Below are 14,554 nucleotides of genomic sequence, written 5' to 3' on the forward strand. Positions count from 1 at the left end.
TTTAAGATCACAAACTATATTTAATGTAAAAATAATACTATATGGTCCTATTGCGATAACTTTTTTCGTCATTAAACGGTTAAAAATGTGAAAAATAAGTTGATTCTAATAATTATAGCGGCCCGCTATAAATCTAAAAATGCATTGCGTGCGGATTTATATTTTTGTTTTTCTTCTGTAATTCACCCACTTTTCGATTGATCGTGAGGCCAAAACCAATGGAAGACTCCTAACTTTTCAGTGAAAATACCGGGTTTTCCCCAATCTGAGTCTGGCAAAAATAGAAAGACAATTAATGCAGCAACTATACAACTTCAGACTAGGTATATAGCTAGCGTTTGATGTTCGTACGTTACCGATGTTTACCAGCTAGGCTTACAAAACTAAGCCTACAGTAGCTAGGCTAGGCCTGAAGACCGTCCACGAGAGGTCATTCGCCGCGAGCTACTGAGGTAGTGCATTGTTTCTCACTTTTTATCATAATTTACAATAAAACGTACATTTAAGACAAGGAATGACCTGGTTTAATGTTTTTAAAGTAATATGTATTATTTTACAAAACGTCACAAATTGTAGGGAAGGGGTCTTTAAGGTCTCACCCAACATACCAACCAACCAAAGAAACCTCTGGATAACTAAAAGTACTGTTTTATCGCTTCCCACCAACCAATAACCTTTTTACACCCCACTCCTACACTTTAGCTACATATAATCTTTTACCCATTATTTGCAACCCAACCCGATGGATAAATATGAAATCAAAAATGTTGAGAAGTAAATTTAATATAAAAACAAGAATAAAGAGATAAATGAATTGAAGTTAATTACTTTAAAAGCATTTAAAATTGTGCATTTTTATTCTACACTTTATGATATAGATCATTACAGCTTCTAAAAAATTTAAAAGAAAAGAGCGACCGTGTATTCTCCCAAGTGTGTGAGCTAGATGAACAAAACAATTTCCGAAGGGATTCAGTTAACAGTAGTGACAGTCAAAATGAACAAATTTATGATGAAATTGAGAAACAATTGCCTTTATATGACGATACAGAATGCCTGCCAGATATTGGTGAAAGACCGTTACCGAGGCCGCCAGCAGAATGGAGTCCTGACTCGGGTAATTCCAAACCAGGTATGTGTTTACAGATCACTATTGAGTTATGTTCATTCTCATATAAACTGTTATGTTAATATACCTGTTGTGTTATAAAGATAGGAATGAAAAGAGTAGTTTACCGAGAAATACCGAGGTGGTTTGGAGGATTTACAAAAGTGGTTGAAACAGTGTACCAAGGTGCTTGGGAGGGTGTACCAAGGTGGTTGTGAGGGTATTACAGAGGTGGTTGGGACAGTGTACCAAGGTGCTTGGGAGGGTGTACCAAGGTGGTTGTGAGGGTATTACAGAGGTGGTTGGGACAGTGTACCAAGGTGGTTGGGAGGCTGTACCAAGATGATTGGGAGTGTGTACCAAGGTGTGGTTGGGTATACCAAGGTCACCCACCTTGCCAAGGTGGTTGGGCGGGTGTACCGAGGTGGTTGGGAGGATATACCAAGCCCTCTTGTACATTAAATATTATTAAATTAGATAAACAATTCATGATGACAATGCAAAAATAAAATTCATATCCCAGAAAAGTGTGTGTGTGGGTGATTATGGCTTTTCCATTCATACTATAATTGTTTTGATAAACCCTTTATCTGTGACACTACAATGAATAATCAACCAGTGGTGGTGTTTCTGTGGTATTAAACATTTTGAAAATAAATGTCATTGTCTTGTTGTGCAATTTGAAAAAAAAAAAATTTGTCTAGTATTGTATTACAAACAACAAAGAAACTATTAATATTCTGTTATATATATATTTACCACAAATTTCCTCATACTTCAAAAACTCTAGCATTGTTAGGAAGTGTTTCAATTGAGCTACACCACACAAGTAGTTTATTGACATTTCGTTCAACAATACCATCAGTTTTTAAAATAATATACATAAATAAAATACTTTATTTAATTTATTAGTGCTTTTATTTTTTCTTGAAATTATACCAAATTGAAGTACAGTAAGTAATTTGTTTTATAAATAAAAAAATTGTTTAGTTGAAATGCATGTTTTGTTTTACCTACTGTATAAGCAAGTAAAGTAAGAAAACCACTACCGGCACCACCTCCCCGACATGATGGCTATGTAGTAAATAAAGGTAACAGTTTAACAACAAGTTTGCTCACAATTTCTAGATTCTGCTATAGATTCAGTAGGTAGTTGCTGTAGTATTGCCGTCTTTGTCATCTTGGCTTCATTTTAGTGTTTAGATTGTTTATCTTTGTTTTGTTTTTATGGCTACCTTTAACTCACTGCCGTTTTTTTATTTATTTTCTTTATGTTTGGCCGTATGTGTAAAAGAAGAAACGCAAAATTTACCAAATTTATGCAAATCAAATTAATTAATCTATACACAAAACATGTAACTTTTAACAAGTTTACCAAATACAGTATATAGATAATAATTGCAAAAGGCAACCACAATTCTTTGACCTCCATTTACAGTCAACTCTCCCAATACCGGACTCTCTGAAAACCAGAAACTCTCCCAATACCAGACTTTTTTTGAGGACCAAAAGGTCCCAAATTTATATTTACCATTAAAAACACATTCCGAATACCAGACTTTCCGGAAAACCAGACTTATTTGGCCGGCCCGGACAGTCCGGTATTGGGAGAGTTGACTGTATTTATATTATTTGACCTGACAAAGGACTTTTTCAAAATCTTGGCAAACTATGGATGTTATGTTTTCAATTGGTTTGATTTACTGATATCTATTTTTCTTTTTATAAACCTTTAAAGCTCTGTCTACACTATCAAACTAGTTGACAAAAAATGTGATGTGCCCAAATATGGTAGTAATTATGACAGCATCCATATGTGGGCACATCAGATTTTGTTGTCACATAAAGTTTGATAGTGTAGACAGAGCTTAAGAATAATTGTATTCTCTTTTATTGTAAGTGACAGGGATATACATTTTTTTTAAGCTACATTTAATTTTTCAAGATTTTTTATTCAGTATACATAATACAAATGTAATTCTGAAAAATAAGAATATGTAATATGAAAAGCATAAATCAAAATTTATATATTAAAACATATTTTCATTTCTTAGGACTTCATGTATTTTATTTTTTCTATTTCATTCAAATCTTAATACACTAAAACCTCTCCCTTGGGACACCCCTAATTTATTCAGGGGACACTCATGAAACGATTGAGAGGAAATTTTAACATTTTGCAATATTTTACTTAATCAAATTATGCATTCTACCCGTTAATTGTTACTTTTTTTTGTTGAATATGCCATTTTAATGTCCCATTAATAGCCACTTCAAAGACCAAAAACTGGATTGAAAATAAAAATGTTTTTATCCTGAAAAAAACTGTAATTTAAAGCAAAAAAATAGTCAAATTGGCTGCCAGCCATGGGTTTTTGGTTGAATTTACCATTTATTAGTCTGTTTCTAAGTGAAAACATTTTTTGCTACGGAAGTGATTAACTTTATTAAAACTACTAAATAACATATTCAAAGTCTGATTTAATTAATCTTTATTTTTCATGTTTTTGGGGACAATACATCTTTAAAGATGAATTGTGGGGACAATACATCTTTAAAGATGTATTGTCCCCCTGAAAAAATAATTCTTAAAACAAAATTTTGTTGAATATTCTATTTTAATGTAACGTAATAGTTATCCACTTTGACCAAAAATTGGGTCTAAAAAAAGTGTATTTACCTGAAAAAATGTAATTTAAAGCAAAAAATGGTCAAATTGGCTGCCAGCCAATGGATTTTTGGTTGATTTTAACCATTTATTTTGACATTTTACAAGTGAAAACATTATTTTTTTTCGTTTTTTTTTCGACGGATGTGATTAACTTTATATTAACTACAAAATAAGGTATTCGAAGTCTGATTTAATTAATCTTCATTTTTCATGTTTTTGGGGGACAATACATCTTTAAATGTTTTGTATATTTTTACCTAATTGTCAAGTTCATCACAGTATACTGTACATGATGCAATAAAGTGAATGAAATTGATATAATACTAATAGGGAGGTTTCGCAACCTTACGAATACGATAACGAAAACGGATACGTCACACATTTGTGAAACTTTTCGTAAAGCGTATTCGTGTTGACGAATATCACCAGTCATATTCGTAACTACAAAATGAGTATAGTTTTTGATCTATTTTGCACATTTTTCATTTGAATCAGGAATGATTCATGACTATAATATAATTATACCTTTATTGAAAGTAATTTACTAAAGTAATTTACTAAAATGCCAGGTCAATTTTGATAAATAGCAGTTTTTAAAGTCTTCACTCGCTTTGATGTTACGCTAGGCCTAGGCAGCCAAGCACCAAGCAACACGTACCTGCGCTTCGCTCAAATTTACCACAGTCATATTTTGGACGCGCCTCGATATTTCGTTGCCATGCGAAACAGATTTTTTTTATGGCTTACGAAAACGAATACGTGTGGGTGACGTATCCGTTGTCGTTATCGTATTCGTAAGGTTGTGAAACCTCCATATTGTCTCTATTCAGTCTAATATGAAGGTGTCCCCTTAATAGAGGTTCTACTGTATATTTTAGAATTCTGCAATTTCTAACAATATATTTTTCCTAAAAAGATTGCCGTGCAAGATCTGATACCGTCACTCCGTATGTCAATAGCTCCCTCCATTCAGAAGAGCCCCTCAAACGTTTCAGATCCAAAAGAGGTGTCATGTTTTTCTCACCCCGGCTAAAGAGGCATATTCCCCTTACCCCACAGAGTGAGTCATGCATGAACTGCATGATGATCATGACATGTTTGACTTGTTTGTGTTTTGAATCGTTTTGTCCGAGCATGACTGTGGTTTTGAAATGTGCTTGTGCTTTCTATGTGCTTTTGATTCTTACTGCTTTTAATGTGTCATAGCCTTGCATTGCATATTATTACACACACCCTGGGTGTAAGCCCACTCTGGATGTACAATAAGCCCATCACATGATAATATTAATCATACATTTTTCACAATAGATGTCAGAGTCCCTGAATCCATTTTACGTATTTTCATAAGATTGCCATTTATATCAAATACTAGTCCAAAATTGCAATTTAAATGTTTTGCAGAAACCTCTATAAAGTTAGGTTGTTTAATTTAAGCCTAGCCCCAGTGGCGTAACAACTATTGAGCGCTCACTGGCTAAACTCAGAGCTTACAGGGCCCCTGAACAAAGCCCAGAGGAAACTAAAGGCATTAAAATATGTCGAAAGAGGCTAAAAACGCCCAAGACCACTTAGGGTCCTTACACCACTGTTTAGCATTGCTTAGCCCTCACCATAAGAAAACTCCATGAATAGTTGCAATTTATCTTTCCCATAACAATTGGAAACTGTAGTTCGATTACTGCAAAACAGCTGCAGGACAGGAAAATGCCACTGCCTAGACAATGCCACTATGTAAAGAAGCAACAGTCTCTACTATAATATTAATAAATATGTTTCAATATGCAATGTTAATTTGTTTACAATTATCTGTTCTTTTAGTACCAATAGCAAGCAAGAGATTTTCAGCTGAACTTAGATCTAAATTTGGGATGAGATTTTCAAGTGAGTTTACAACCTACTGGGATTTATTTTTTTGCTAATTATTATTTTTTCTTTTTTACACGTGTCAATGTATGGGAAGAAAGGGCAGGAATGTGCATATTTGTACCTAAGTTTGATTGGAGGATTGGAGATTACATTAGTTTTTGTAAATAATATGTCAGATGTTTGGTTATTACTGTGCATTTCTAACAGACTTGTTGCATGCTCAGTTGTGCCAGTTTACATGTACTTTCATAGTTATATAAAACAAAGGATGAATATTTTTTGTTAAAAGATGAAATCATTGATTCATAAAAATATTCATTGCACTCAGTTCTCAGTATATGATTGTATATAATATAATGAATATTGCATTTATTTATGCATGATTTAAATCATAAAAACATTTTTATATGTCAATGTCATGAATCACTACTGTTTTAAATTAAACTTTGATCTCTTTGCGCTTTGCTATATAAAGATTTTGAATTGTTGTAGAGTGGCCTGGTTGGTTGACCAATTCCAGGTTTTATTCCATCCTATTTGGACAGAATGTCAACATAGGCACAACGCAAATGAGTTAACCAATCACAAGCGACAGTTCGGATGATCCATCCTATCGTGATTAGTCAAATTACTTGTGTCGAATCCAAGTGAGAACAAAGTTTTAACCTCATTAGGTACTTGGTTTAAAAAGCATGGGTTTCCCATCTTGTTATTGTCGAATCATGTATTTGCTGCTGCATGGTGTGAGTAAAGATAACCTTTTTATTACTTTGTATACTTTAGCACTTGACAGTGATGATGATGATGAGGATGAAAATGGGTGTGTCCAGGATTATTTATCACCTACAACTGCTACTTGCCCTCAAAGGGTTAGTCTAACAACAGCACCTAAGCCTCAACCTAGACCTCCAAGACGAAAATGTGATGAGGAACCAAAAAATAAGTTTACAAACCCTCATGGTCTTCGGTAAGTATCTTATATATAAGAATATACAGTACTATACTCCCTCCCCTCTCTATCTCTCTCTCTACTTAAATTCACTCACTGTATACCATAATAATTGTTAGTAGTGCAAAGCTTTGCACACTGAGTGAGTGTGGCCGAGCGGTTATGACAGTGCAGGCCCGTAGCCAGTGGTTTTGGGGGGTTCGGGTGAACCCCTCTTTTACCAGCGAACCCCTCCTTGAAAAACAAAGGCCCCACTTCCAAAATTGTGCAATTAATTATCAATTATGGAATACCGTAGTGTACTGTCTCTGCATAACTCAGATTTTAGTAGGTACAAAATGTCTCTTTAAGCTGATTAAAACAACCGAAATTGCTCTGAGAGCCAAAAGATTCCAGGGGCCTTCGGCCTCTGGAGCCCAACCGGGGGCCCTTGGCCCCCCAGCCTACAGTTACTCGCTGCGCTCGCAAAATAATTGGTGTCAAGAAAACCCCCCTCTGATGCATTCTGGCTACGGACCTGCAGTGCAACCGTAATCCATAACCATAACATCGGTAAGCGTTTGAGGCTCACTCGCATCATGCTTCTGGTGGTAGAACAAATCTTCTTGGATAAGGACTATAAACGTAGGTCCAGTGTGCACAAAATGTTTGTGTGCACTTTAATGAACTAGTACATCTTTTGAGATGAGTAGGGGGTTACCCCGGTGTAATAGCACACACATCCATTATGTGAAAAAAAATGTGGTATACCCATATATGGACACAATGACATTATTACTACCATACAGTATGTGGGCACATTACACTTTTTTTTAATAATTTGATAGTGTAGACAGAGCAAAAAAGAAAAAAAAAATTTAATATAAGTAATCATTTTATAAATTTTTTTATGTGAGTTTATTACAAAAAAATTTCTACAATTTTATTTTTGTTAAGGCGAAGACCAGATGGAAACAGTTTTCGGGACAAACATAGTGAAACGGTAATTGCACTTTAGTTTGTCTATTTATATGATTTTCCTTTCTCTTATTTTAACGTATAGCACATCCTCCCAACATACAAAATATGTAAGCAATACAGTAAACTATTCCAAAACTCAGATCCATCTAAAGTTAGTAGCGTTCTATGAAACATATATTGCTTTGTTTGCTATAGAGTGTGCAAAACAGCTTAAATGGCTTATTGGTTGAAGACATGAGTGATTTATTTTTGTGAATTGGCTATAAATGAATACAAAAATGACATTTTTGTCTTTTAGCATATTGGTAAGAAACCCCCAGCTCCGCCGAAGAAACCTCAGATTTCACCAAAACCAAACATGACCAAACCAAGTTCAACATACAATAAGGTAAAAGACTAGACAAGTCAGATAATAAATTACTATTTGTTGTAATTATTAAATATTTTATGTTATAAAAGTGGAGCGTAGCTTGGTGGTTAACATGCTTGCCTTTCAATTCTAAGCCCGGTACAATCCTGACCTAGAGCAAGGGTTGTAACTCTTTCAACTCCACTCAAATGAGACTTGGTTTATAAGCATGATAAATTATTAAATAGTCAGGGGCGGATCTAGGATTTTGATAAAGAAGGGGTCGATATGGAAAAAATAATTGTCTATTTTTTTTCTAGACTCCCAGAGAGAGCATCTGAGGCGTTTTGGCCAGTCGATTCTTGTCATATAATTATCTGAATATACTGGGTTTTATAGACCATATTTTAAAATATATTAAAATATACAGAACTGTTTTTTTTTGCGCCTAAAGCCTTTTTTCCCGTCGCAAATTTTTACACATTTTGTACGCGATCGTTAATGGTTTCTTGGTTCTTTCGACGTTGCTGGGACACATGGACGTGAAGTTTTGCAAAGCCAAGGCCGGTCACGCGCGCAACCGGGCCCGTGTGAAAATTGAAAAAGTTACGGGTTTTGATGCTTCAACCCAGCCGGCCTAGGACATGTTTTCGCTGATATTGTTACACTAAAGACAGACATTAAATTATATTGTTTTTATATTAAAATTTAGTTTTACTTACACTTGTTATTTTGAAATATCAGACTTTAAAACATCATCGCGTTGTAAAAAATCATTGTCAGCGCGTCCGTATTTTTTCACAAACAATGATGACGTAATTTATGAACTATATGATTGGTCAGTCGGTTCTACCGATCGTAACGTTAAAGTTTAACTTGGTTCAACTTTGAAAAAAAATTGAAGATTTTAAAGATTTTTAATGTTAATTTGTACTCCCTTTTCCTGTAAAATCGTATGTAAATGGGTGCATAATATATATATATACAGTATATATATATATATATTACAAAAGGGGGAAACGGGGCTGCTGCTCGCTGTTAGATGCATATAAAATAAAAATATATTGAGTTGTATATCTAGAGGGGGTATTTATTTGATTATACATGTTACCATTATACACCCAAATAAAAACAAGAAATGCCTTAACACCCCCCCCCCCCCCCCCTAAACCCTTCAGAACATAAAATGCCCCAGGGAGTTAATTTGTAAAAATCAATACGGTAAATGGAAGTAAAATGAAATATTGCATTACTTATTTACTTTTACATAAATTATTGTGGTTAGGTCTTGATTCACTGATCCCATTACTAATTGTACATTTCCACTGCAGGTTGGAGCCATTAGGGATATATTACCAGATTCTGCAATATTTGAGGAAAGTGACAAGGTGAAAGCAGAAGAGTAAGTCATGTTTTAATTTTCCTGTTATTGTCCTGTCAATAATGATCAGGATGGATGGACCAACCTCATTAAATATTGTTAAAATAAAAAACAAAAATTTAAAAATTCCAATGATTATATTGATTATGCATTATATCTGCATCACAAATTATCTGGCACTGAACCACCTTGTTCCTTTTGATATTCAAACACTGTAGTCTATTTCGAAAAGAAGCCTCTATCTTGAAAAGAAGCCCAGTAGGCTTGAATTTGGGATGGGCTTTTTTTCAAGATTACTTTTGCAGACCAAAGAGGGGGTTCTCACCCAGATGGTCTTGCTTTCGAGGTTTTACGGTATTTTTGTTCAATATTGAGTATACTGTAGGCTACTCTAGCAGAGCGAGTACTATAACAGAATTACTGAATCTTTATGTCCGATTTTTTCAGAATGCTAAAAGGTCCGAAGTTTGAGGGAATGTACTTGATAAGAAATAGTGCACAGGCAGGTCAAAAGGTATCATTTTATTTCCTCTTTAATTTGATTAAAATATAATTGTATAGCTTGTGACTCGCAGTCCCCAAAGAGTCCCTTCTGTCGAATAACAATTATTTTTCTGTCAGGAAACGAAGGGGAAACTTTTCTGAAAGATGAACTGGGTTTTAATTAATTTATTTGATTCAAATTTTTAGAAACACACTGTATACTATAAAACTGACTATAGGTATATATATCTTATTCTTCACTCCATGTATATATTGATGCTTTTGTTGTATCCAGTAGGGTGTTAATTGTTGCTTAAGCACCAACTCCTCTCTCATCTTTTATGTAAATAAACCTCTCTGCATCAGGCATCTCCAAATACTTATTTAATTAAAATTTAAATATCACATTTCTTTTTTCTTTTAAGGTTCTTATGGTCTACCATGGAAACGATAAATGCAAACATTATAAAATATTTGGAGATGGAGTAAGTTTTGTACAAAGTTATTTAACAAAGTGTTTGGTAGTCTGGTTAAAGAATTGGTGTAAGGTGGTAGTTAATTCCGGATTGCTTATCTTTATCACTGCTAAATGTAAACCAAATATTCTGTAACAAAAGTAAACAGCAACTTTTTTTGGATAACGATGATAACTAACTCTTCATTTAGGGTCAATCCAAATTGAATCATGTGTACTTTAATTTATGTTAACAAATAAAATCAGTTTTTCAGTGTGTATGGTTTAAATATTAACACATTCTACAAACAGTAGAGAATCGTAATTATGGCTTTGTGGTGTATGTGGCTTCCATTCACTAGACTTTCCCTATCATGCTATTTTCCCATTTCATCTTGCATATCACTTCTGTAGATTACCAACTTCTCTTTGGACAAGACACCAGTATTTAAATTCATGAACGATCTATTAGAACATTATTCATCTTCTGGTTTGCCAAACACAGCTCGTGTGCTAACTAAACCCTATCATGATTGATGATGCTACTGCCCTCAATGTTTGGTTACTAGGGTAGGTTTTGCTTGCAGTTTCTATGCAACAATGGTTGATGTTTTATACTTATTAATATTTATCTTTCATTGTTATTTTCAAGTTTTATTTAAAGATGTATTGTCCCCCAAAAACATGAAAAATGAAGATTAATTAAATCAGACTTTGAATATGTTATTTTGTAGTTTTAATAAAGTTAATCACCTCCATAGAAAAAAAATAAAAAAACAATGTTTTCACTTTAAAATGAAAAATAAATGGTTAAATTAAAATCCATTGGCTGGCAGCCAATTTGACAATTTTTTGCTTTAAATTACATTTTTTTCAGATAAATACTTTTTTTTTCTGATACAATTTTTGGTCAAAGTGGGATAACTATTATGTTACATTAAAATTGAATATTCAACCAATTTATTTTAAAGATAAAATCGCCCTGAAAAAACTTTATTAATTTTTAAGTTGAAGGCAGAATTCATTTGGGCTTTAGCCTATTCTCATTCCTGGTTATTTTTTACATTGATGACCGAATAAATATTATTGTATGTCACTTTGACCAAAAATTGGATTAAAAAAAACAATTATTAAACTGAAAAAATGTATTTTAAAGCAAAACAAATTAGTCAAATCGGCTGCCAGCCAATCAGTTTAAACCATGTATTTTGTCTTTTTAAAATATAAATGATTATCTTTATTAAAAACTACAAAATGACCTGATTTTCTTAATCTTCATTTGGGGGACAATGCAAATACATTTTTTGTAATATTTAATGTATATAATATTTAATTACCTTTTTACTTATACATTTATTTACAAATTTCAGGAACCCTTTGAATGCCTATAACATAATAAACAACATTTATTTTCGCTGTCATACTAACATATTTTTTTAGTAGTAGTAGTACTAATAATTCTTTATTTATAGATTGCATTAATATTTGTTAACAGAACTAACATAATAATTGTTATGGTAACATAACATTTTAAAAATATAGTAATAATAATATTATTATTACCTACCATAATTGTAATGAATATTATTCTTATAATTGCAGTCATATTCTCTTGATGGGAAGTTAATGAAGTCTTCTATGAAAGGCCTTCTTCAACACTTTATAACTCATTATTTACCTCCATCAGAGGGCATTAAATTGACAAGACCATTCCCTGGACCAACAAAATAACAAAACATGATTGACATCAGAGGAGCTGCATTTTATTACGACATCATTGATATTGTGTAGCCTAGATCCTAGACACTAATTCTTTATGGCACACATGCCGTGTCATAACTTTAATAGAAGTAACCATAGTTTCACAAGTTCAGTTGGTGCAGTTAATAGTGTTTGGATTTCTTGATTGTAAGGTTTAAATCCTTATAAGGAAAACAGGACAGGAAATGCTTGATGTAACCTGTGGTGGAATTCATTGTACAAAAACCATAAGCTATGTGACTTTTGAAAAGAAAACATTCTCCATTGCTATGATACGCTACGAAAATGAAGATGCACTCCATCACTATGAGATGTCAATTTACCTTGTTTTGTACAACCAACCATTTTAGAGTATATTTCAGCCGTTACAAGAACCCTTGAAATTGTTACCTTATTTTAAAAGTAAAAACGCTAAGTGTGTATATGTACTATATACATAATAATTACTACTGTACTTAAATTTGCGAGTCAACTTCAAGATTGGGAAGACAGAAATATAACATATATATTACAATTTATTTTTACATATTGTTGCTGTTGTGAATTTCTAAAAACTAATACAAATATGTAACAGAAGCAAATTTATAAAGATTTTGCTATGGTTTTCAGCAAGACAGACACCTACTGTATATACATCTGAATCGTGTTCGTTAATAATCACACAAAAAGTTATATCCCTTGACCAACAGCTAAATGCTTTATCCAGTGGACAAGACTATGGGAGTAACACATTTTTTGTAACTATTGTAGCAATATTCTCTTTATGCCACATGATAATCAAATTTGCATAAATACTATGAAGAAATCTTGCATTTTGACTTCAGACTGAACCAGTTGATCTTCCAACCACATACACATGTGTTAGCGTTGACCGCCTTTGTTGGGTTACACAATTATATTTCAAATCATTTTGTTTTTACTAATTTTTAATAATACACATTATTTGTAAATATTCTGTACTGTATATTTCTAAATAGTTTGTTTCTGCTAATTTGCAATTTGATATTCAAAATTTCCAATTCTATCTCGTCAGGTGTTTTGTAACTTGAATTTAATGATGGTTCTTGTGGAACAAGCAACTTTTAAGTCGATTAAAACTATACTAATTAACCAAGAAATTTAACAGATTGCATTTTAAAGATACATATTGGTTTCTAACAGTGGACTTTGTAAATAAATATATGGAAGATACTATTTGATAACATTCAATGTAAAGCAATATATACTGCACGAAACTGGTGAAAATTCAGACAACATTGGAGTGTTGATAATTCTGTTAGGATTTTAATTATATAGGTCTAAAAATGTTTTATAAACAAGTGGAATTGATGCACCCGATTTTCTTTACTGTATCTCCACATATGTAATTTTATGTGCAGTATCATAGGTACATTCTATAATACAGTGTCACATATGTATCACATGTGACACCTGAATGGTAAATGCTTTACTTACGGCGTCACATGTGATACTGTATGACCATGTATTATACAATTTGCGTATGATACTGGACAAATTAAAGATACAGTACCGAGAATTGTCTAGCTGATGACACAAAATACAATCTTAAAATAAAATTTTAATAAAATGTTAAGTTGAAACCAAAACATAAAAAAGTTATATCGAAAGGGGAGATATAGAGATAACTAACAAACAAAATAATATCATGTGCAATAAATAATAAATACTTTTTTAATGGTACTTTATTTCGCTAAATATGCTGTGAACTTTACTCGAAATTATACATAATGTAAGATGTTTTCGATTTTTTTTTACATGGGCCTTTCAATGATTTGTTCAAAGTTGCTTTTAACAAATATATTAAAGGTTTGCTATATCGGTGGTAAGTCTTTCTTTATAATAATAATTTATTTAAAAAACTACACTTTTTGAAACAGCGGGACGTGTTCAGTGTAATTAAAGTAAAAGTATACATTTCGCCTTTTTTTTCCATTTACATTTTTATTTGATTTCCCTTTCTTGGGTCTTCGATACAACGCAAGTGAATTGACCAATTAAAGCGTCGCGAATGGTCAAATTGCGTTTGCGTCCAAACCTGTCCCGTTTTTCAACGAAACGAACGATGTTGTAGTTTTGTTAAATAATGTAAAAGTGTTATAAACATTCACACAAGAAGTCCGTAAAGAACTTTATTGCATATATCGTGTTGTGAATTATACGTAAATATGCCGTCTTACATAAATGTCTGCACGTAGTTATATTGCCATGTATAATTATATATAAATATATATGTGTGTGTATAGTATATATATAATGTTCAATGTCTGAAACGTGTTGTACATTTGAGCCGAGTTACAATTGTAATAAAAATTCAATTTGAAAGTATGTGTGCTTTGTTAACATATCTTAACTAGGCCTAGTGTCGGTGAATGGATGGGATTCAACCTTTTTTTTTAATCCGTGACTTAAAAAATAACAATTACAGATAGATACGCTTTATGCCTAAAGCGTGGTTCCCACTAGAGACGCAACGCAAGGACGTAAGCGCAACGCAATCGAGTTGACCAATGACAAGCCACTGTTCGAATAATCCATCGCTTGTGATTGGTCA

The 14,554-nt window shown here is 32.8% G+C and overlaps 1 protein-coding gene across 4 annotated transcripts in view; it reads left to right on the top strand.

Moving 5' to 3' along the window:
• The window catches only part of LOC140046775 (SH3 domain-binding protein 2-like), a 28,528-nt gene extending 14,200 nt beyond the window's left edge, over positions 1–14,328 (top strand). For 2 of the 4 annotated variants that reach the window (XM_072091500.1, XM_072091503.1), the window contains exons 5-14: positions 879–1,132; positions 2,134–2,199; positions 5,598–5,660; positions 6,429–6,612; positions 7,531–7,576; positions 7,853–7,942; positions 9,235–9,305; positions 9,732–9,798; positions 10,193–10,252; positions 11,824–14,328. In XM_072091500.1, the coding sequence (XP_071947601.1) occupies positions 879–1,132; positions 2,134–2,199; positions 5,598–5,660; positions 6,429–6,612; positions 7,531–7,576; positions 7,853–7,942; positions 9,235–9,305; positions 9,732–9,798; positions 10,193–10,252; positions 11,824–11,952 (1,030 nt within the window). In that variant the 3' untranslated portion in view covers positions 11,953–14,328. Of the gene's footprint in view, positions 1–878; positions 1,133–2,133; positions 2,200–5,597; positions 5,661–6,428; positions 6,613–7,530; positions 7,577–7,852; positions 7,943–9,234; positions 9,306–9,731; positions 9,799–10,192; positions 10,253–10,635; positions 10,792–11,823 lie in introns of all 4 variants that reach the window. The other 2 variants (XM_072091501.1, XM_072091502.1) reach the window with 2 other exon arrangements.
• Positions 14,329–14,554: the final 226 nt, after the last annotated feature.

This window comes from Antedon mediterranea, chromosome 4 (assembly GCF_964355755.1).
Source record: "Antedon mediterranea chromosome 4, ecAntMedi1.1, whole genome shotgun sequence".
NCBI classification, from domain to species: Eukaryota; Metazoa; Echinodermata; class Crinoidea; order Comatulida; family Antedonidae; genus Antedon; species Antedon mediterranea.